Below are 22,117 nucleotides of genomic sequence, written 5' to 3'. Positions count from 1 at the left end.
GCCAAAACTGTAGTTGAGTTTGTAAAGTCTAACATTTTTAGTCAGTTTGGGATTCCTAGGGCTTTGGTGAGTGATTAAGGAACCCATTTCTACAATAGGCTTCTCAGTAGCCTACTTGTTAAATATGGGGTCACACATAAAACTTCTACTGCCTATCACCCTCAGACAAATGGCCAAGCAGAGGTGTCCAACCGAGAAATTTAGCGGATCTTGGAGAAGATGGTAAAGCCTTCAAGAAAAGACTAGAGTTTAAAGCTTAATGATGCATTGTGGGCATACTGAACTGTATTCAAGAACCCTATTAGGATGTCTCCATACCGCTTTGTCTATGGAAAATCATGCCACTTACCAGTGGAACTGGAGCACAAAGCTTATTGGACTGTATTGACGTGCAACAAGGAAATAGACAAAGCTGGTGAGGAAAGGCTATTTCAGCTTCAAGAGATAGAAGAAATGAGACGAGAAGCCTATGACAACTCTCGAATGTACAAGGAAAAGTTCAAGGCCATTCAGGACAGTGGTATCTTGAGGAAGAATTTTCAGCTTGGTGATAAGGTTCTCAAATTCAAAGCTCGATTCAAGTTTAGAGATGGGAAGCTGAAAGAAAGATGTGATGGACCTTACACCATAACAAAGGTCTTTGGCTATAGAGCTTTTCAACTCAAAGATGAAAAGGATGGCACTACACATCTAGCCAATGGACATCTCTTCAAGCTTTTCTATGGCAAGCCTGCAGAAACATAATCTCAGATTGTTTCTTTCCTCTCCTTATCCTCTATCACTTTGAGATTGCTTGTGATATCATTTGTTGCTTAGCTTGTTGGATTTGTGTGAGGGTGGAAACTCTCTAGTAGTGTAGATGTTATTTGTTTTTGTAGTTTGTTTTGTTTGTGTTTTGTTACTCTTTGCTAGTATATTTCTTTGTTTTGTTCTGTTCCTCCCCTTTTTTGCAGTAAGTTCTAATCTATGTGGTGCCTTTTACTGTGTTTCTGGTTGATGGTTGCTGAATTGTGCTGTTTTGAGGGTGGTTTTGGTTTAATTTAGAGGGTTTTTGTTGCTGGGGCTTGTTTTGTTGAGGGTGTTGGGTTACTGGTTCAGTACAGAGGTTTAGAATTTAGTGGTTATAGGCTAGAAGGGTCGTTAGTGGTTTTTCTCAAGGTTGCTCTCGGTCTAATTTTTTGTCACGACTAATGTCTAGTTTGTCGTGACTAAATATGCCTTTCCTGACTTCCCAAATGCCTCTGGACAATTTTTAGTCACAACTAAAATTATTTTTAGTCATGATGAAAATGGTTTATTTCCAAAAATTCCATATTTGTGTTTTCCTTATTCTGCTCCTATTTGTATTGTTGTTTTTTGCTTTTACCCTTTCAAAAACCCTAGACATTCGGTTGGCCCTTTAAAAACCCTAGGCATTTTAGTCTTTCCTTCCTCCCTAAACCCCGTTTTTGTAGTTTCCCTCCCTAAAAACTGTCCACTTTGCCAGAATAGTTTCCCTTTCCTCTCGGCTTGCTCTGCTTCATTCTATTCTGCCCAGCACCATTGATCTAGACTGCCTTGTCCCACTCTTTTCCTGAATTGTTGAAGGTAACCTTCATCCCTTCCTCCTTATTCTTTCTTCTCTTCTTTTTTTTTCAGTTTCTAGGGGGTGGTGACTGAGATTTTGATGATTTGAGTTGGGTAGGATGTATAGAGTGGTATTTTTAGGTTGTAGACTATTAGTGGATTGTTTTTTACTGATATATTGAACTAGTTTGCAAGTTTTCTGCTGGGCATTGCTTGATTTCTTGGTTACCCTATTTCAAACCTGGTTTTCATGAACTTTTGCCCTATTTCGTCGTGGTGAGATATGTGTTTCATCATGACCAATTGTTTTTACAGAAGCTATATAGGGACCATTATGAGTATTCATCGTGAACAAGGTTCCTGTTCAGTCGTGACGAATGTGCTGAATCCTCCTTGTCCCAGATTTCTCTGCTGTTTTTGAAAATGGTTTCAAACTTTACTTGCAATCAAATTCTTTTGAACCTTTCTTCAAAGCAGTTTAGTTTGCTTAGTTTTAGTTGGGTAGCATGTAGAGGAGTGCAGTGTCTTAGGATTTGTCTAGCCTAGTTTCTTTTTCCTTCTTAAGAGTTTAGGAAGTTTGTTTTGGTGTGTTTTTCTTTGTTCATGTGTGTTTGATTCTTTGTGTTCTGATTTTGCTTTTGCAGATGCCTCCTCGTACTGCCCTAGCTAAAACCAAAGAGTAAGCCCAAACCATAATCTACTCCAGACCTCTTCTACCAGAGAGAGAGTTCCTAGAAACCTCTGAGTGTGAGTTTTATCAATCGGCTATCCAAAGAGGGTTTGAAGAGATGTTGAAGAAGAGAGAGCTAGGCAATAAAGTCTTGGTTAGGGAGTTTTACACCACCATAAGGGTTGAGGATACTCTAATGATTAGGCTGCATTGAATGTGTATACAGTTTATAAAGAAAGCTATTCGTCGGCATTATAAATTGCCAGTGGTGAAGAAGTGTAAATTCCAGCACTACAGAAACAATTTGACAGATATTGACTGGGACGACGTCCTTAAGACTCTGTGTGTAGAGGGTGGAACTTAGGTCGAAAGAGGCAACGATCAGGTTTACCTTAAAAGGAAGGTTATGAACGATGAGGCCCGTATCTGGCTGAATTTTATGTGCTATAATGTCATGCCTAGCGCCCATATATCTGATGTCACCAAGGAAGGTGCCCTACTGCTATACTTGTTGATGAAGGGAAAAAAGATTGACATCCCTTTGATTGTTATGGAGTCCCTTCTAGAGTGTGCTCACTCCACCAGAGCCAATCTAGTGTTCCCCCACTTGATCTCTGAGCTTTGCATTAAAATAGGGATGCCAGTAGAGGATGATGATGACCTATTTGAGGGAGTCCAAACTAAATGCTACAAGCCCTCCAATAAGTGGGCTGCAAAGATGTGTAGCTAGAAGAAGGGCAAGCGAGTTGCTGAGGACGAGCCTGTTGACACTGCAGAAGCAGCTGAAGGGACTGGTGGCTCTAGTATCACCTTGGAGAGTCTCATCTAGCAAATTGTCTTGCTCCAGCATAGTTTTTGGAGCCCATAATGACTAAGGCTTCATTAGTTACTCGGAGTGAGAAAACCACAAATCTACTCACAATACCACAGTAGCATGTACAAAAAATTGGAAAGTGGTTACCTCTCACCTAAGTAAGGATTTACAAACCACCAACGATGCCCTATGCACTAACAAGACTCACAACTAGTCTACACAAGCACACAAACACACAACCACTATGTATTAGTTTTCAACTACTAAAGTGGCTAAAACAATACTTGGGGACTCAAAATTCCTAACCATAACCCAAACTCTACCCAATTTCAAAAGTTCAAACCATCTTAGTAACACTCCAAAGCCATAAGAGTCCATTATAAGCTTAACTCTCATCCAAAACATCAATTAGGATTCAAAACTTCAAAGACCCACTCCAGGAATTCAACACCCAAACACGTAAAGAGAACAATTCAAGTCCTATTAACATTCTAAACTGATTAGACAATCAATTTAGCTCACATTAACATAACCTAAAGCATAGAACTCAATTTCAATCTCCACATTATTATTGTCAATCATCCTCTATTTTCCACATATTCTATCTCCAAAACTTCAAAATCTCTAAATCCAAGAAAACCACCCAAATTAAACACTTAATCTAACCAGCAACAATCATTTAAACTCAAAACAATCAGTTAAAAAACATTAATTTCAATAGAACCTAAAAGCTCTCAGGTTTCTTTATAAAATCCTCAAAAATTCCAAGAGAAAGGGTAGATTAGAGTTTAAAACCACTTACTTGAGGCAATGGACCCTTAGAAACTATTAGATAATAGGTTTTGATGATAACAATTTAATTGTTTCTATTTCTTTACGAAATCATTAAGTTGATCGATCAACAGATCGATTAATGGTTAATCCATCAATTGATCGATTAATGGTTAATCGATCAGCTGTTAGATAACTGCTACTTCTGTCTTAATCACTTAATATTGAACTTGATCGATAATGTGTTAGATAACTTAATTTTTATGCATTGATCGATCAATTCATCGATCATTGATAACACTGTTGAGTATAAAAGGATGCAGCAAATTATCAATCAATTGATCGATAATCTATTGTTCAATTAACTATCAGAAAAAGCCACAAAACAGTGGTGAGTATAACACAGCTTTTATTGATCACCGAATTGATCAAGTGTTAATCGATGTGAACTTAGATAACTAGTAAAGTTTCCTTGATTTATGTTTTATATTGAATAGTTCTCTTATTATCAATCACTGTTTTATGGATAATATATTTGATCATTTTGGATAATCAATAATGTGTTCTATCAAGGTATTCTGTGCTACTTTGTTGAATCAGACTTTCCACTATCCATGATTGATCAATTGATCGATCATTCCTTTATCGATAAAATGATCAATCATCATGATCTCTACATCTTCTTTTCACATCACATGATCGATCAAAGTCTTTCTCTAATATTTTCTAAGAACAACTTTCAACAATCACTTATTGATCACTTAATCGATAACTCATTAATTGATCATTTAATCGATCATCATCTATTCTGTACACTTCACTATGAAAGTTTTTCTTTGAAACCAATTTTTGATCATTTGTTCTATCAACCATTTATCGAAGAAGTGTTTGATCATTATATTTTGAAAATGGTTTTCATCTAGATTTAGCTTAATTGATAGAATGATCAATGAAACATTTTTTGATCATTTGTTTGATTATTACAATAGTTCATTTCTCAAACAGTTCTTTCTAAAGTTTTGTCATAGAATATAATTTCATTTTATCTTTAAGCTTTTCTTAGCCTTCTTTATTCATATAATCCTCTTTTGAAAGGATACGAAGGCAAACAAAACTTGAAAGAGATCAACCATACATACTTCATTTACAGATCACCGTGTTCATAATTCATCGTTTATCGATCATCTGTTCGATCATCATATGATCCATAACCTATTCGATAAATGCATATATCTGCTATATCTTTTCTTCATATAATTAATCAATAACTTGATTGATCAATGCTTTATCAATCAAGACATCGATGAAGTAAGTTCAGTTTACTTTCTAAGTACTTGGTGATTGATTCTATGCTTTTTAACTGTTATATTAATGTCCAGAATCATCACTTCTTCTATTACTCCTTCCAATTTCTTTGAAGAAGAAAACTTACTTGTGTCAAAAGACTTGTGCAGATTACAAAGTACAATAGTTATTTTATAACCCTTAACCTACTATATCAGAAGCATTAATGGCAAACTACTGTTGTAACTATCAAACACATGCAAACAATCTTCCAACAGCTAGAAGCTCTTCAGTGTAATGAATAACTAAAATACTCCAACTATAAAAGGTAGGATGAGCATTGAATAAAGTATTGAATACATGAGCTACTGTCGATTGAAAATTTACTATTGCATTCAATACTTTGTTTTACCGAAGTTTAGTGTTTATCATTCATATACTCTGTGAGAGAGCTTAATATATCCTTTTTTACTCATTTCTGAGAGTTACTCAAGAGTGTAGATTCTTGAGGGGATTGTAACCCTACGGGTAGTGAGGGGGAGTGATTGAGAGGTTCAATTATTGTACTGAGGCACCAAGAGCCCGTTTAATCTTGGGAATTTAGTGGAAATCTCAGAAGTGTTCTGAGGATTGGGTGTAGGTCAAATGGTTGAAACCGAACCAGTATAAACTCTGTCTTCATTCTTCGGTGAAACCTTCCTAACTTATCTTCTCTGTTTTATTTGCTTAACTGTTTTATTTAGTTAAATTTTTATACCTCACCCAATTTATCCTGTCTTGGTAAAGCTGCTACTAACATTTGTTATCAGAGCAGGTCTCTTCATTTAAGACTTAAGTATTCAAAGAGAGATCCTACGGTAGGTTTGGGAGATAGTGTGCTACTCGAAGGATGCTCAACCTCAAAACCACCAGACTTCAATGGAGAAAACTATACATTTTGGTAGATAAGGATGAAGATTTTCATCAAAGCAACCGATTACAGTTTATGGGACATGATCAAGTATGGGAACTATGTTCTAAAGAAAATTGTTAACAATAAACAAGTTTCCAAAAGTCCTAGAGAGTTTGACGAAGAAGATAAAAGGCTCATGTTGTTGAATGATAAAGCAATCAATATTTTGACCTGTGCATTAAGCCAAAAAGAATACTTTTGAGCTTCAAGCTTGGAGATTGTAAAAGAAATGTGGGAGGCACTGGAGACTGCACACGAAGGGACAACCGGTGTAAAACAAATCAGAATTAATACTCTCAGCACAGAATTTGAATTATTCAAAATGAAAGATGGAGAGAGCATTCAAGATATGGAAGTAATATTCTCACATCTCATCAATTACCTCACTGCACTAGGGAAGAAATATAATAAAAAAGACTAAGTAAGGAAAATAATAAGGGGTCTCACAGAGGAATAGGAACCGAAGGTAACAGCTATTGAGGAGACAAAAAGAGAATCAATTGGCTTTTTTGCTGCACTATTTAGAAGCTTGGTAGAGTATGAAAGCAAACAGAAGTACAAGAAGGAAATAAACGAGAAGAATCATATGGGCATCGCTCTCAAGACTCAGGAGAGTAAAGATGACGATAAAAAGGATCTGGAGGATGATGAAATTGGTCTCATAGTCAGAAGATTCACAAAGTTCTATGGGAACTATCACACCTCCTTTATTAGCCCATTATACATCAATTAGACCACTATAACACATTACCTAATGTTTCCAAGTGAGAAATTTTGATTTTAAAATTTCCTTTTTATTCTGTTCGTACACTATTCATCTGAATTTGGGTCAAATTTGAAAATTCATAACTAATTCTAGAAAAATCAAAATGGGGTGGTTCCAATTTTTACTCAAAGCTTGCTAAGAATTCTATAGAGAAAAAATATTCAGGACTTAATTCCATCCAGAACAGCACCAGAAAATTTGACAAAGTGCACTGTTCATATGGTCAATTTTTGAATTTCTAATATTTTAGCCCAACTTTGAAAAGGCATAACTCTTAGCACAAAACTCCAATTTCAATGGTTTACCACTTGTTTTAAAGCTAAAAAAATGAGATCTATTAGCTTGCAAAATATCATATCCAAATTTCATCATTTGCTTATTATTTTATGTGTCACAATTTTGCCCTTAATTTAGGCAATTTTATCCCCTAATCATTTTTTTTCTTGGATTTTATATTCCTTTTTCCTTTTCCATACCCTTTAGGAATTCTACCACTCAATGCTTCCACATTATGACATGTCATATAAATAAAATTTACAACATATCATCATCCATAATTCATTACAACTCAACGTAAAGTTCATTGAAACATTGCACAACACAACAGAGTAATATAATTTTCATAATACTCTTCTATCCCAATACCAATTCCTTGCCTTGATTCAAGGATGAGCCACTCCCTATTTAAGACATAATTTAACATAGGAGGAATGAGATTTCATAGAAATCTCAGTAGCATTTGAATTACAATTATCATGCAAACCAAGCAACTTACAATGTGACATGTTATAAACTTCAAGATATCATCAAGTCACATAATTTCATATCCAACAATATGATAGAAGAGGAACATTAACACTTCCACACTAACACAATTAAATACATTTGGCCAAAGTATAAACCAAGGGTATCCAACCAAACAAAATCACAACACAAGTTCCTTAATCCAAGCAAACAACAAATCACATTAAACAAGCAAGATAAACAATCAAATTATAATCCAATGCAACCTTTTACTACTTGTCCAATTTAGTCACCTCAAGGGACAATGATCCTCCTTGACTTCTACTCACAAAGCCTATTAAATTAAGCATAAGTATAGGCCCCATTAACCATTAATCAACACAAGACAAAAACTTTAACTTTAACCAAACATTTTCCCCCTTTTTTGTTTGATTTTTAACAAAATACTTCCTCCTTTCAATCAATAACCTCATAACTCATTCCTACACAATTTTTCATGAGGAATCCAAATATGAAATCAGATTTTTAAAAATCAAACTTCTTCCCCTTTAAGTTGAGTTGGCCAAATAGGGGGTATATGTTTCCAAAAATTTTATTTTTGATTCCAATGATTTCAAACACTTCCCAATAGTATATCCCTACACACAACACATTTTAAATCCATTGGAATCATTGAATTAATGAAAAACATTCTCCTGCCCCATGAACAGTACCTGGCCGAGTTGTAGCTTAGAAACCCTAGGTTGATTTTCTTCCAAAAACCAATCTATACACCACTTAATCATGTTTATTCCACTTTATTTTTAAGATTTTTGTCCTTTCCTAAACATCACATGATCCAGCAAAATTTTGGCAACACCACAACTTGGAATATTTAAGCAAAAACCCTTAGTAACCAAGCTTGAAACTTGAGGATAGGGATGCTTAAACATACCTTGATGTTTTCTTAGTAAAAACTAGATGATTTCTTGCTCAAAACCTCATCAATTTTGGTCTTCTTAAATCTGGACACAAAGTGGCAGCATGTCCCCTCTTTTTCCAATTTTTCCAACATTTTCTTGTATTTTAGAAAGGGTTATTTATAGACCAACCAAGCTGTCTTCCCCTCTGATTTTTGGATGCCTAAATGGAAAAAAAATGAGGTGAGTTGGCAGCCATCAAATGCCACTTAGCTTCAGATTTAACCATGTGTCCAATTCTAGAGTTTTCCAACAATTATCCTTTAATTTTGTATTTTATTTTAATTAATTCTGTAGAGTGGGCAGCAAGCAACAAAATTGGGCTGTCTTCTAGGCCTAATGTCAGTCCCATAAATGGCTTAGGATGGTCCAAAAAGATGGCCCACAACCTAAAGCAAAATCCTAAACCAATTTGAAACTTTATCGGTTACTATTCACTAGTAACATTTCATAATTTTTTTAGACCTTCAAAAATTTATTTCTCTCTATGATAATTCACCTTTTAATATAATAACATGATATGGAAATTTTCAAATTTTTTTGCCACCTCTAAGTATTTATTTTGAATTTTCTCTGATTAGGCCTTTATTAGTGTTATTGTAGGAAAATAAATTCCTTGAAATTAATTCCTAAGCTTCCAAGACCTAAAATTTTTTTTATAAATTTAAAAAATTATTTAGATAATTTTTCTCTATTTTTTTCCAAATTTACTGAGGCCTCTAACTAATTAAAATAATTGTTTTCCTCCGATTTCTCAAGATTTTCCCGAAAAACCTCCGTTTATGGAAAATTCCATAATAATTTATTTTCATAGTAATTCCACCTTTTGGGCTCAACCAAGGTTCCAAGACCTCTAACTTATGCTTTTACCATTTTTTCAGGAATTTTCTAGAATTTTTCTCAAAATTTCCTATTTTGCCCTTCCTAGACTGATAGTTAAAAAAATGCTAGCCCGGACTTTATCGAGGTTTCGCATCAAAAGTTGTTTCATCTCCCCGTCTAGTCTCTACATTGACCCTCATCCCAATTTTTTAGTCCCTATAACCAAGTAAAAAATTTTTGGGGTGTGACAGGAACAAAGCTGGAAAAAGATTCCAATCAAAACATAAAGCCTCCATATCTCAAAACGAGCCCAAAGAACTGATAATATGCTTTGAATGCAAGAAGCAGGGACACATCAAAGTAGAGTGTCTTCAACTATCTAAGATGAATGATAAAGACAAAAAGAAAGAAAATTTTAGAAAGAAGAAGGCATTCGTGACATCAATCTGTGGCACAAAAAGACGGAGATTCAGACAGATAAGGTAATAATTTCTGAACCTTCTTATGATGAATTACAATCTGAGTATAATGCATTACATTTTGAGTTAGTTAGAATAGCCAACGAGCTCGTAAGCTCCAAAAAGAAAATCAGGAGTTTAGAAGAAAAACTCATGTAGGAAAAAGATAGCTCACTAATCTATACTGAATGTGAGTAGAATAAAAAGAGAAATGAATAGCTCACAAAAACTCTAGAAAAAATTTACAAAGGGTAATGAAATGCTTAAAGTGATACTAGGAGCCCAACGATGTATAATGGATAAATCTGGAATAGGATACAATCCTACTCAAGATAAAAGTAAGGGGAAGAAGAAAAGTAGTGGTCGATTGTATCTAACGTTCTTCAGAAATGCTGCTCATTCTTCTAATGCTTTTGCATTATGTTCATACTGCAATCATAAGGGTCATATGACCTCTTCTTGTCATCTTAAGAAGAAAGGGACTTATGGAATATTAAAATAGGTACTCAAAGGTACTTATATACCTAGGACAAACCATACTAACAAAAAAAGACCCAAAAAGGCATGGGTACCTAAAACATGATTCTTCTATTGCAGGTATGTCTCAAAGCATCTAGAATGAACAAATGGCACATCAACAGTGGATGCTCCAAACACATGACGGGTGATACTAAGAAGTTCTCATCACTCAAACCTAAAGAAGGAGGCAAAGTGAGCTTTAGTGAAAATCAATCTGGAAAAATTGTTGGAATCGAAGAAATAGGAAGTGACAAGGGAATGAAAGTTGAAGACGTTTATGTTGAAGGCCTATGTAATGATCTACTCAGTGTCAGTCAGAGTACTAGCAAGAATAACTGGGTGATCTTTGATTCAGAAGAATGCTTAATCATCAACAAAAATGACTTGCCACTCAAGAAGGAAGAATTGAATGTAAAATAAAGAGCTCTAAGGGACAATAACTGTTATACTATTCAAATTGATTCTAGACTCTTCGAAAACTATTTTGTTAGCAAAAATAAGAAAAGTTGGCTTTGGCATAAACATCTTACTCATGTTAATATGAATCAACTTTCAAAATTAATAAAAAGGGATTTAGTTATTGGTTTATCCAAAATTCAATTCAAACATGATATTTTTTGTGATGCTTGTTAGAAGGGTAAATAAACAAAGTCCTCATTTAAATCAAAGAAGATAGTCTCAACTGAAAGGCTACTCCAAATGCTTTACATGGATTTGGTTGGTCCATCGAGAGTCAAGAGTTTCGATGGAAACTTATATACTCTTGTAATAGTTAATAACTATTCGAGATTTACCTGAACTCTGTTTCTTTCCTCTAAAGACAAAACATTTAGTGCATTCATCATTTTTGCTAAAAAGGTTCAAAATGAGAAAGGTATCTCTATTATGTCTATTAGGACTGATCATGGAGGAGAATTCAAGAACAATGAATTCGTGGACTATTGTGACGAGTATGGGATTGACCACAACTTCTCAGCACCAAGAACTCCTCAACAAAATAGATTGTAGAAAGAAAGAACAAAGTGCTCATGGAGATGGCTAGAGTAATGCTGAATGAAAAAGGAATCTCTCAAGTGTTTTAGGCAGAAGCTATGAGCACAGCTTGTTATATCTCCAACAGAGCTTACATCAGAACGCTGCTTGGTAAGACTCTGTATGAGCTGTACAAGGGAAGAAAGCCTAACTTAGCCCATCTAAAGATCTTCAGAAGCAAATGTTACATTCACAACAACCACAAAGAAAATCTTAGTAAATTCGATCCTAAAGCTGATCAAGGTCTATTTCTAGGTTATTCCAACTGTAGTAAAGCTTATAGAGTTTTTAACGAAAGAACTTTTACTATTAAAGAATCAATTCATGTTGTCTTTGTTGAAACTAAGTCGATTTTAAAACCTCTAGATGATGACGCTGAGATTGTTCAAAGTTTTGAAAAACTAAGTCTAAATAAGTCTTCAGACAAAATGCCTTCTAAAGAAAATGTTGAGAATAAAGATGATTCAAATGAAATGTTTTCTCAAGATAATTTGGATCAACCTAAGGCTTAGAAACATAACAAAAATCATCCCTTGGAACAAGTCATTGGTGAAGTCAATGAAGGGGTCAAAACCAAGAGACAAGTGTTCAATAAAGTGTGTTTCTCTACATTTATATCTAATATTGAACCAACCAATATTGACGAAACTCTATCCGATAAATTCTGGATAACAGCAATGCAGGAAGAACTGAATCTATTTGAGAGGAATCAAGTTTGAGACTTGGTACCTAGACCGAATGACCACCCAATCATCAGCACCAAATGGGTATTCAAGAACAAGCTCAATGAATCTGTGCAAATCATTAGAAACAAAGCCAGATTAATGGCTAAAGGCTATAATCAAGAAGAAGGTATTCATTATGAGAAACATATGCTCTAATAGCTAGATTGGAAGCCATACAAGTACTCTTAGCCTTTGCCTGCATAAAAGATTTTAAACTATATCAAATGGATGTTAAAAGTACATTTTTGAATGGTTATAGTTTAGAAGAAGTTTTCATTGAACAACCCCCCAATTTTGAAGACCTTAATCTTCCCAATTATGTTTACAAATTGAAAAAGGCTTTATATGTTTAAAACAACACCTAAAGCATGGTATGAATGACTTAGCACTTTTTTGATAGAAAAAGGTTTTGAATGAGGTAAGGTAGATGTAACACTCTTCATAAAAAGAAATAAGAAAGAACTTTTAATTGTTCAAATTTATGTAGATGATATTATATTCGGTGCTACTAATAAGGATCTCTACCAAGAGTTTGCTAAGTTAATAGAAGGAGAATTCGAGATGTCAATGATAGAGGAATTGAATTTCTTCCTAGGATTGCAAATCAAACAGAAGAAAAACAAAATATTTATATCACAGATTAAATATCTCAAAGAACTTCTGAAGAAATATGGTTTGGAACATGCAACGAGCATAAAGACTCCCATGAGCTCAACCATATCATTAGATGCAGACAAGAAAGGCAAAGATGTGAATCTGACCAAATATAGAGGAATGATTGGGTCACTATTCTACCTCACGATAAGTAGACCAGACATTTAGTTTGGCATGGGAATGTGTTCCAGATATCAATCAGCTCCCAAGGAATCACACGAAGAAGCCGTCAAGAGAATCCTCAGATGCCTTATTGGAACACCAAATCTGGGAATATGGTATCCAAAGAAAGGTGCAGAATATCTAATGGGATACTCAGATGCTGATCATGGTGGCTACAAAATAGATAGGAAAAGCACCACTGGATAATGTCATTTTTTGGGAGGATGCCTTGCCTCGTGGTCCAGTAAGAAGCAAAACACTGTGGCTATATCCTCTACAGAATCAGAATATGTTTCCACTGCTAGCTGTTGTGCTCAGATTCTATGGTTAAAACAGTAGTTATAAGATTTGGGAATCAAGTTGAAGGAAATCCCAATTCTATGTGACAACATAAGCACAATCAGCCTATCCAAGAATCCAGTTCATCATGCCCGAATCATGCATATCGATGTTCAACATCACTTCATTCGGGATCATATTCAAAGGAAAGATGTAAAGGTAGAATTCATTCCCACTGAATATCAGATAGCAGACATATTTACGAAACCTCTTAACTAACAGAAATTCAATTATTTCAGAAGAGAATTAGGAATGGTAAATCCCAATGAGTTGTAAGAAATCTTACATTACTTTTTTAGTTTGAGTATTTAGATTTAAAGTTTTGATGATTAGTACGCTAACTTAAGCATAAGAGTGGATAGAATTTTGTTTTGCAGGAAACTCTATTCGGACACTAAAAAAAAAGCTGAATAAAGTAGGGTGTGATCGATAAAATCAATAACCATACCTTGAAGATCCCTCAATTTATCGATCACTTGATGGATAAATTCAATTTACAGATCAACCTATCGATTAATAGGGTATATAGAACTGACTAGAAATGATAGGGAGTAGAATTATGGATAACCTGATCTATCATCTAATTATCAAACAACTTATTGATCAATAGCAAATGGGACATCTCGGTCAAATCAGTCAAATGGGTAAGGATTATCGATCAATTAATCAAAAAACTGTTAATCGATCACATGATTGATAAACTTGAATAGGTGTGACTTTTACTAAAAATTTATCGATAATGTATTCGATTATTGATTGTTCGATAGCATGATCGATAATTGCTTTTAGTGTTCTTGATTGTTCTTCATATTTATCGATCACTTGATCGATCATGCCTTGATCGATAACTTGATTGATCATTTTGGACTTTATAACATTCATAATTTAAAACCCCTATTAGTTTTTCAGAACCTTAACTTGATAAATCTCTCATCCCTGTTTTTCACAATGTTCAAAAATCACGCTTTCTATTAAATTTCCCACTGTTCATCACTTGAAATCATCTTCTAAGCTCTTTCAATCACTCCTAACTTCTTTAAACTCACAAATCACTGAACATCACCTCAAAATCCTCTTCTGTACTGAGAAATGGCCAGAGTAAAACAAGCTGGTAGTGACAAGGAAGAAAGCATGGAGAAGTAAGCCCAATCTAAAGAAACTAATCCTTCAACTACCAAGAAAAGATACAGACCCAAAGTAAAGAAAGATACATCAAAGAAGAAAGGAGTTTTAAAAATCAGAGAAAGTCGGTCTATGAGCTCTGAGCAACCAACTCCATAAAGGAGGTCTCCTCGCTTAAAGTCAAAGTTGCTAGTGGTCACTATGGAATCAGAAACAGAATCTGATGATGAAATCTCAGTTCAGAAAGCTGTGGACACGACATTGAATATTCTAATACCCTGACAACTAAGGCACAAGAAACAGAGAACCAGTAAGGGTATGTCTCAGCAAAATCCTACCCCAGGTATTCCATATGAATCATCTGAATTTTTGGTTGGAAATCTGGATAGAGATGTGACTATGATAAAGTTTAAGGCAGATTTTCCAATATGGAAATTTTTCCCTATGGTCTCAGTGAATCTAGACAGTTTAAAAAATAATAAGAAAGTCAGATTGGATCTAAGTGACCCCTTAGGATACTGCTCTAACTAGCTGAGTATTAGTGGTGAATACTGTCTTGGCGCAATCAAGAGATTTTACTGCAACATGGAATCTATTGAAGGGTATGATAAACTAGATAATCTGGTGAGTAATTATCTGACGATAAAACTCAAAGGCAAAACCACTACTCTTACTTCTGCAAAGATAAATGAGCTTTTAGGGACTCAAGAACATGTTGAAGTAGGTGACATGAATGATATAAAAGCCTACAAGATTCTGATACAAAGTGATAACTATCCTGGAGAGTTAATTTTCCCTCTAAAGCAAATATGTGGTTATTACCAAATAATCCCCTACATTTACTCGAGGAGCATGGTGAACAGGTTTGGAAGCTTTTCTAACCTGAATCAGGATGTACCTTCTACGAGCAAGAATCATTAGTAGAGAAAAGATAAACATTAAGGCTCTCATATACCATGAGATGAAAGATTTCACCCTCAATAAGTCCAAATCCACACCTATTCCCTATCCTTAGCTAGCCATATACCTCCTGCAAGTGCACAAATTCCACCATTAGAGCCTGGAGAAGTCAAAGTAAAGGTTTCTGTGTTTGGAATTAATTAACTCAACAAGATAAGGATTCTAGTTCCTTTTAGACCTTCACAAAAATTGGCACAAAAGGACAAAGGAAAATAGTTAGTAGCAAGCACCTCCAGAGCTCAAAATGAGGCTGAATCCATTGCAAAACCTTCTCACACTTCTGGACCCTCCTTTTATGGCAATACAATTAAAGAAATATTCCAGTCAGAGCTCCTAGAATCTGAGAGAAGGGTGTATGCCACTGCTAATGATTATGGGGTAGTCTTAGATAGAAAATATAAGGGGTTATGCACTATGTTGGGTCTTCACAGACAAGCCATAACAGTGCTAGAAAAAGAAGTCTCTCAAAGGTTTGATCATATGGAGAAACAGATTAAAGAGCTCAAAGGATTTGTTACCTCCCTCTGTACCAATTTCTCAACCCCTAGCTTATCCTTCAGCTTTGAGGATCTTCTTTCCCATCTACCCTCTCCTCCTCATACTGATCTTAAACCACCATCTTCTACTATTCTTGCTTTCATATCTTTTGTCCCACCTTCAGTTCCACACACTGTCCTACCTTTTGCACCTTCTGCCACACTAGCCCTCATTCCAATTCCTCAACCTACTCTTTCTCAACTACCACCTATCTCTCAAGCTCTCTCCTATTTCCCAACTACCTCCTCTCCATATTCCTTTTACCTTACCTACCTTTACTTCTCCTTCCACTTCCACTGACACTGACAGAAAGGGGGAGAAGAAAGATACTAACTAGTTGTTTAAATTTCATGTTTTTGTTTGTTTCTGTTTTAAATGTTTTGGTACTCTGACATTCTAATAATTTTCTGAATTTAACATTTTTGCATTGTGTTGTAAACATTTTGATGTTTATCAGAATTATCAACTTGTTGCTTATCAGTTTAACAAATTCTGAATTATGCGTTTCTGTCTAATTTTTTTTATCGTCAGCTTTACTCTTAAGATTTGTTCAATTGATTTCTTTGAATTATGCTGTTTATTGTCAATTTTTCAATTATGTTTTGTCATCATCAAAAAAGAGAGAATGTTAGATTATAGGTTTTGATTATAACAATTTAAGTGTTTCTATTTCTCTGTAAAATCATTAAGTTGATCGATCAACTGATGGATCAATGGTTAATCAATCAATTGTTAGATAACTGCTACTTCTGTCTTAATCACTTAACATTGAACTTGATCAATAATGTGTTAGATAACTTAAGTTTTATGTATTGATTGATTAATTTATCGATCATTGATAACACTGTTGAAGAATGGTGGAGTAGCATGAGTTTCCAGACTTGAAAGGGGAGTTTAGTTTTAGTTTGTAATTTTTAGCCATGATTTATGACTTTCTAGGTCTAGGAGTTGTAAATTCTTAGTTAGGAACTTGGGATTGTTAATGTAATCATTGGTTAATAATTTACATTTTCAGTTTGGATTGGTTAATATTGAATTCTGTGCTTCAATATATGTAGTCTGTAACATCCTGACTTTTGGGCCTAAAAGCTGAAATTAGCTTGAAATGGGCAGGCTACCAGACCTTTTTTAGTAGAGCTCTCAGAGACTCCTTGGAGAGACAGAGGGATTCCTAGGGACTAAATTATAAAGAAAAGATTCCTGGGTCAAGTAGGGACCTAATTTTAAATAATAAAAGTTCAGGTCGACCAATGTTCAAGGCTATTGAAAATGGCCCAAATGACTTAGAAAAATTCCAAAAAGATGGGAATAGGATCACAGAGCCGATATAAGGCTAGAAGTGACGAAAATGCCCTGAAGTCATCCTAGGGTTTTGGACAATTTGAGATAGTAACTTAAATTGAATTATTTAAGCTATGAGACGGCCTCAAATAATTAGGAACATCTGGGGAAAAGTAGCTAAGGAATTATTGAAGGGAATTGAAAAACGCGCAACGGAAAATAAATTTAAGAATTTCAATCCCTTGCCCAGATCTACCGATCGTGTTTAAGTCAAGTAGTAAGAAGCATTACCTTCGATGTTCGATTTCTTGGTGGCTCGGTGATTCCGCCGTTCAGGATGCCTCTGCTCGCCTCCTTTGTCGCTCGAAGTCGACAACTCTGGTCGGCTTCCTCTACCGGTATCCACACGAACAGCTCTCCAGTCACGAATGGCGTGCTAGCGCCTCTTTGTCTGTCTAGGGTTTTTCAAAGAATCCGTCCTCCTCTCTCTATTTTTGGCCGTCTCTTATCTGCAAGCTTTCGCCCTCTCACACCCCAAAACCCTAGCTCCTAATATCAAATATATAGGATGCTATAGGTATTATGAATGATATTTAATTTCAGAATTAATCCTAAATTAATTTCAAAATTAATGCAATATCAAATATTGCCTAATCAGATAAGAGAACAATTAAATAAATACGGTTTATATTAAATCCGTCTCACAGATTTAATTCACCTATTTATTTAATTCAAAATAAAGATATGACGGAATTAATTTACATAGATCTAATTTATCCTTATAAATTAAATCTAACAATTAATATCTCTTATATTTATATATAATATGTATATATATACGAATTTATATATATATACACGTCTACCCTATATTATTCATTGAATCTGGACAAATCTTAGATTCAATGAATATGGACATCATAACTCGTGTTGGGCTATTTTGTGTACGACCCTGTAGGCCCATATGAAGTTGGAAGTGGGCCATTAACTATAATGACTCACAAGTTGTAAGCGGTCTCTAGCAAGACATCATGACTACCCAAATCATATGAGGATCGTTGAACGATGTAACCTTTCATACAACCATATCACGTCCCTTTTGTCACACAACATTTCGGTCATGGATGAGGCATGGAGAACGTCATCCTCCTATTCATGACCGTTACTTTCTCGATCCCTGAGTAGTCTGAGTATAGAAACGGAACTACCTTTCCATTATAGTATGGCCATACATTTCTCAGACTCACTCATCGAGGGGCCCAGTAATATCTCTCTACGAATGTGAGGGACAAATTCCATCTTGACCATTCACATTCCTCTGCATGAAAAATGTCACACCTTACTTATATAATACCTTAGCATTCATTTAGAACCATTCCAGACCACTTTGGATAGTCTTAAGCTTAAAAATTTCAATTTGGACGTTAATTTTCGGAAAATTACTGTTCACTATCCAGTTTTCAGATTACAGGTCCAACTTTGAAAAACCATAACTAATTCTAGAAAAATCGTATGGAGGTGTTCCAAAATTCTACAGAAAGCTCTTTCAATTCTCTTTAAGGGAAAAATATTCAACTGAACTCATCCTCACTGAAAACATACAGTTTATTTGATTAAGATTACTATTTGTTTGGAAAAATCTGGACTTTCCAGATTCTGCGCCTTAACTTTGAAAATTCCTATCTCTTCGTATACAGATACAAATGAGGTGATTTACCACTCATTTTGAAGCTTGGGATGTGCACTATAGGTCTGCCAAATCTCATGATTTGACTCATTCATTTGATAGGTCAAACTGAAGATCAAAACTAACTGCTTCAGGACCTACGTTTTATCCTTTAATATCTCCTTACTTTAATTCTTTTTATTTCTTTGACATACATAGCATGGGCTTAATCTTTCTCATTCATACTCATATACTTTCATTCATGCCATAAACATCCTAAGCATATACATTGAAGTAATGGCATTCATAACATAATTTACAGCATAGGAGAATTATACATTGAATAATAATATCAATCATTAGCATTAATAATTCTCCACTTCTTCTCCTTGCTTCTCATGCCATTAGTGCCCGTCATTGATTTGACCTAAATGGTTGGTTAGGGAGGGGGTGAGATTCGGGGGAATCTCAGTAGCAAACAATACCATATTAATCATGCTAAATGGATGCTCATGCACTACACGCAACTTGTTTATTCTCTTGTTAATTAGTGACATACTAGCATGCTCAAAGCTAACTTCTTGATGCATGGCCATGGAGACATAATCTACTCATCATGAATAGCAATTACAGCAGCTAAAACATGTCACAATAACATTCAATAACATGTACACAGCAACACACAAGCATACAACATCAAGCAATGACAATAGGTAAGTTCACTACCTTGCACCTCAAGCTTTCCTCTTACTTTTCCTTTGACTCCCTTGACTTTCCAACCATGTGGGTATTCGGTCAACATCATCAAACATCCTCTTGGATGTTCCAAAGGTCCTAAACATAGTCATAATGATCATACAATCTATTAAGACCACTAGATTATATAAAGTTCAAAGCTAGCTCTCTTGAACCTCAACCCTTTCTCTTAGTCTTAGGGTTTTCTTTCTAGCTTTTCTAACATAAATCTCATCATTTCCCATCCTTATGATCCATTTCTTGTCAATTAGGACCACTTTAGATGGCTTTAGATTCAAGAATATCAAATCTGGAAATTTTGGTTCACGGGTACTGTTCACGCAGAATCTCCAGAATTTTTGCTCAACTTTGAAAATTCATAATTAAATCTAGAAAAATCCAAATTGAGTGCTTCCAAGTCTCACTGAAAGCTAATTAAGTTAAATTTAAAATAAAAATAGTTTCAGGAACCAATTCTACGCAGAACAGTACCAGAATTGTACGGAACTCGACAATCTCCCAAAAGTTCAACACTGTTTCTAGATTTCAAACCCTAACTTTGAAAAATCACCATAAATCGTACACATATCCAAATGAAGTGTTCTATCCATGGATTTAAAGCTCACAGAGTGTACTTTAAGCATCCAAAATTTCAGAATTAGATACGCACAGTAACTAATTCGAAATAGGTATCAAATCAGATGTTACAGCCACCACATACCTTGATCTTGAAGCTTGAATTTTGTTCCTTCTTCTTGGCCTTCACCCCTACGTTTTTCTCTCTAAATTTTGGCAGAGTTTCCCCTCTTAAACTCATGTTGGCTGAAAATATGAAGGGGAAGAGGCTCTATTTATAGCCAAAAAAGTTGGCTTGAATGGACCAAAATGCCCTTGGTGGCTAATAGAAAGGATAAGGGTGATTTTGGAACTTCAAGTTGACTTTTACATCATCATTGCATCATCTTATTACATCATGCTTACCTCAACCTTCTAGAAGATGCCAAGTGTCATGAAAGTGGTGGAGGAGATGGGAGATTAGATCCTAGTCGTTGGATCAAACTTGTTTCATAAGCTTCCTCCGAATTTACTTGGCCCACGTTTCTCCGGCTTTCTTTATGGCCTTTCAGAGCTCAGAAAATTGTTCTGTCTACTTTATAAATTCTCTTTAATTTTAGAGAATATCTATAAATTTTCTTAGGCCATAACACTTCCTTTAAACCTTGCATAAAAATTCATTTACCAAAATGCCCTTTTATCGGCAAAACCGGCTCTTTAATTTATTAAAGCCACTCCACTGGCCTTTTGGTTGCGGGACTAATTTTATAAATTAGTACAACCTTTCAACCATTTAACCTCATTTTTGTATACATTTTTGAGGTCTCTTGCTATTTTAAATAATTACCTCACATGGTATACTTTTTACCGGTAATAACCTCATAAATTCCGTTGAAGCTACCTCAGGGGTATTTTCATCTTTTCTCTTCATAGAAGAGTCTTAGAATATTATTTTCCATTTTCTAGGATTTTCTTGGAATTCTCTGCGTACTCTTCCATTTTTACCCCTGTTGGTCATAACTTTCTGAATTTACAGTTTAGTCCCTTCTTGGACTTAGCTTCATATAATCTTCTCTTTGAGGCTTCTAGCTTAACCTTTGGCCTGTACCTAGTCTCTTTTCTCGTTTTGGGCCTTCGAGACTTTACTGGAGCCTCTAACCTTAATTATACCCGAGCCCCTGAAAACTTTTACTTTGCAGTGTAGTCCCTGAAACTGCTTTAACTTCCTTTTTCATCTTTGGGACTTTTGCTCACAGGGGTCTGGTAACCTATTTAATTTAGGCTATTTCTGGAACTTCTAGGCCTAAAAGTCTAGATGTTACAATTCTCCCCCTCTCAAAAAAATTTCGTCCTCGAAATTTCGGGTCAAACCTCTATTCTTACCCTTAATGAGAGGTTACCTGAGGGGAGTATCCCTACTTATACTTAACTTTGGCCTTTTCAACTTTTTATTATACCTCATTTCCATGTTTCCACCTTGGCTTCATACTTACATAACTCATCGTTCTAAACTTTTCTGTCATTCATATGAGCATGGCCCTTGCTTTTAAGCATTTGGTCACCACTACTCACATTCTTCTGATACTTTAAGCTCATTCTTTCACAATCATACCATGATAGGGTGCCTGTCTTCATGGTATTTTACAATACCATGGCATTTCGGGTTCTCTTAATACAGCCTTTATCCATTCTTTGCTGTATACCCTGCTATTCCTCTTTACTTTAAGGGCATATCTCCTTTCTTTCCTTCGTTGACTAGAACAGAATTGAGCCTAGTCTAATCGACAATAGACATGTCTGGAACAAGTCAAGGGTACTCTCTCTATATTAGTCCACCACTGAAGGAGATTTCAGTATCTTAAACTCATCTCTGCTCATTGTCTTCCCAAAGAGGTACTGTACTCTTACCCTTATGGCTCAGCTACTTTCTTTTAGGCTTGGTCTACTATAACCTCGGGAGCTACTGCGCTCTATCGTAAGCCTCTCTAGGATCCATCATGACCCTGGAATACTGTCATCAATCT

General features: G+C 35.2%; 1 protein-coding gene across 1 annotated transcript; it reads left to right on the top strand.

Annotated features, from left to right (window-relative positions):
• The first annotated feature begins 306 nt into the window (after positions 1–306).
• LOC114756794 (uncharacterized) lies at positions 307–744 on the top strand. Its single transcript, XM_028945738.1, has one exon. It carries the CDS (start codon positions 307–309, stop codon positions 742–744), a length of 438 nt encoding a protein of 145 aa, XP_028801571.1.
• The last annotated feature ends 21,373 nt before the right edge of the window (positions 745–22,117 follow it).

The sequence above is a fragment of the Neltuma alba genome, unplaced genomic scaffold, assembly GCF_004799145.2.
Source record: "Neltuma alba isolate B1F8T4 unplaced genomic scaffold, ASM479914v2 tig00010505_pilon, whole genome shotgun sequence".
Lineage (NCBI taxonomy): Eukaryota > Viridiplantae > Streptophyta > Magnoliopsida > Fabales > Fabaceae > Neltuma > Neltuma alba.
This window is presented reverse-complemented; position numbering and strand designations above follow the sequence as displayed.

Bases quoted from the DNA above. Each gene is read 5' to 3' on its own strand.
- LOC114756794 (XM_028945738.1), top strand. From the start codon at position 307: ATGTCTCCATACCGCTTTGTCTATGGAAAATCATGCCACTTACCAGTG.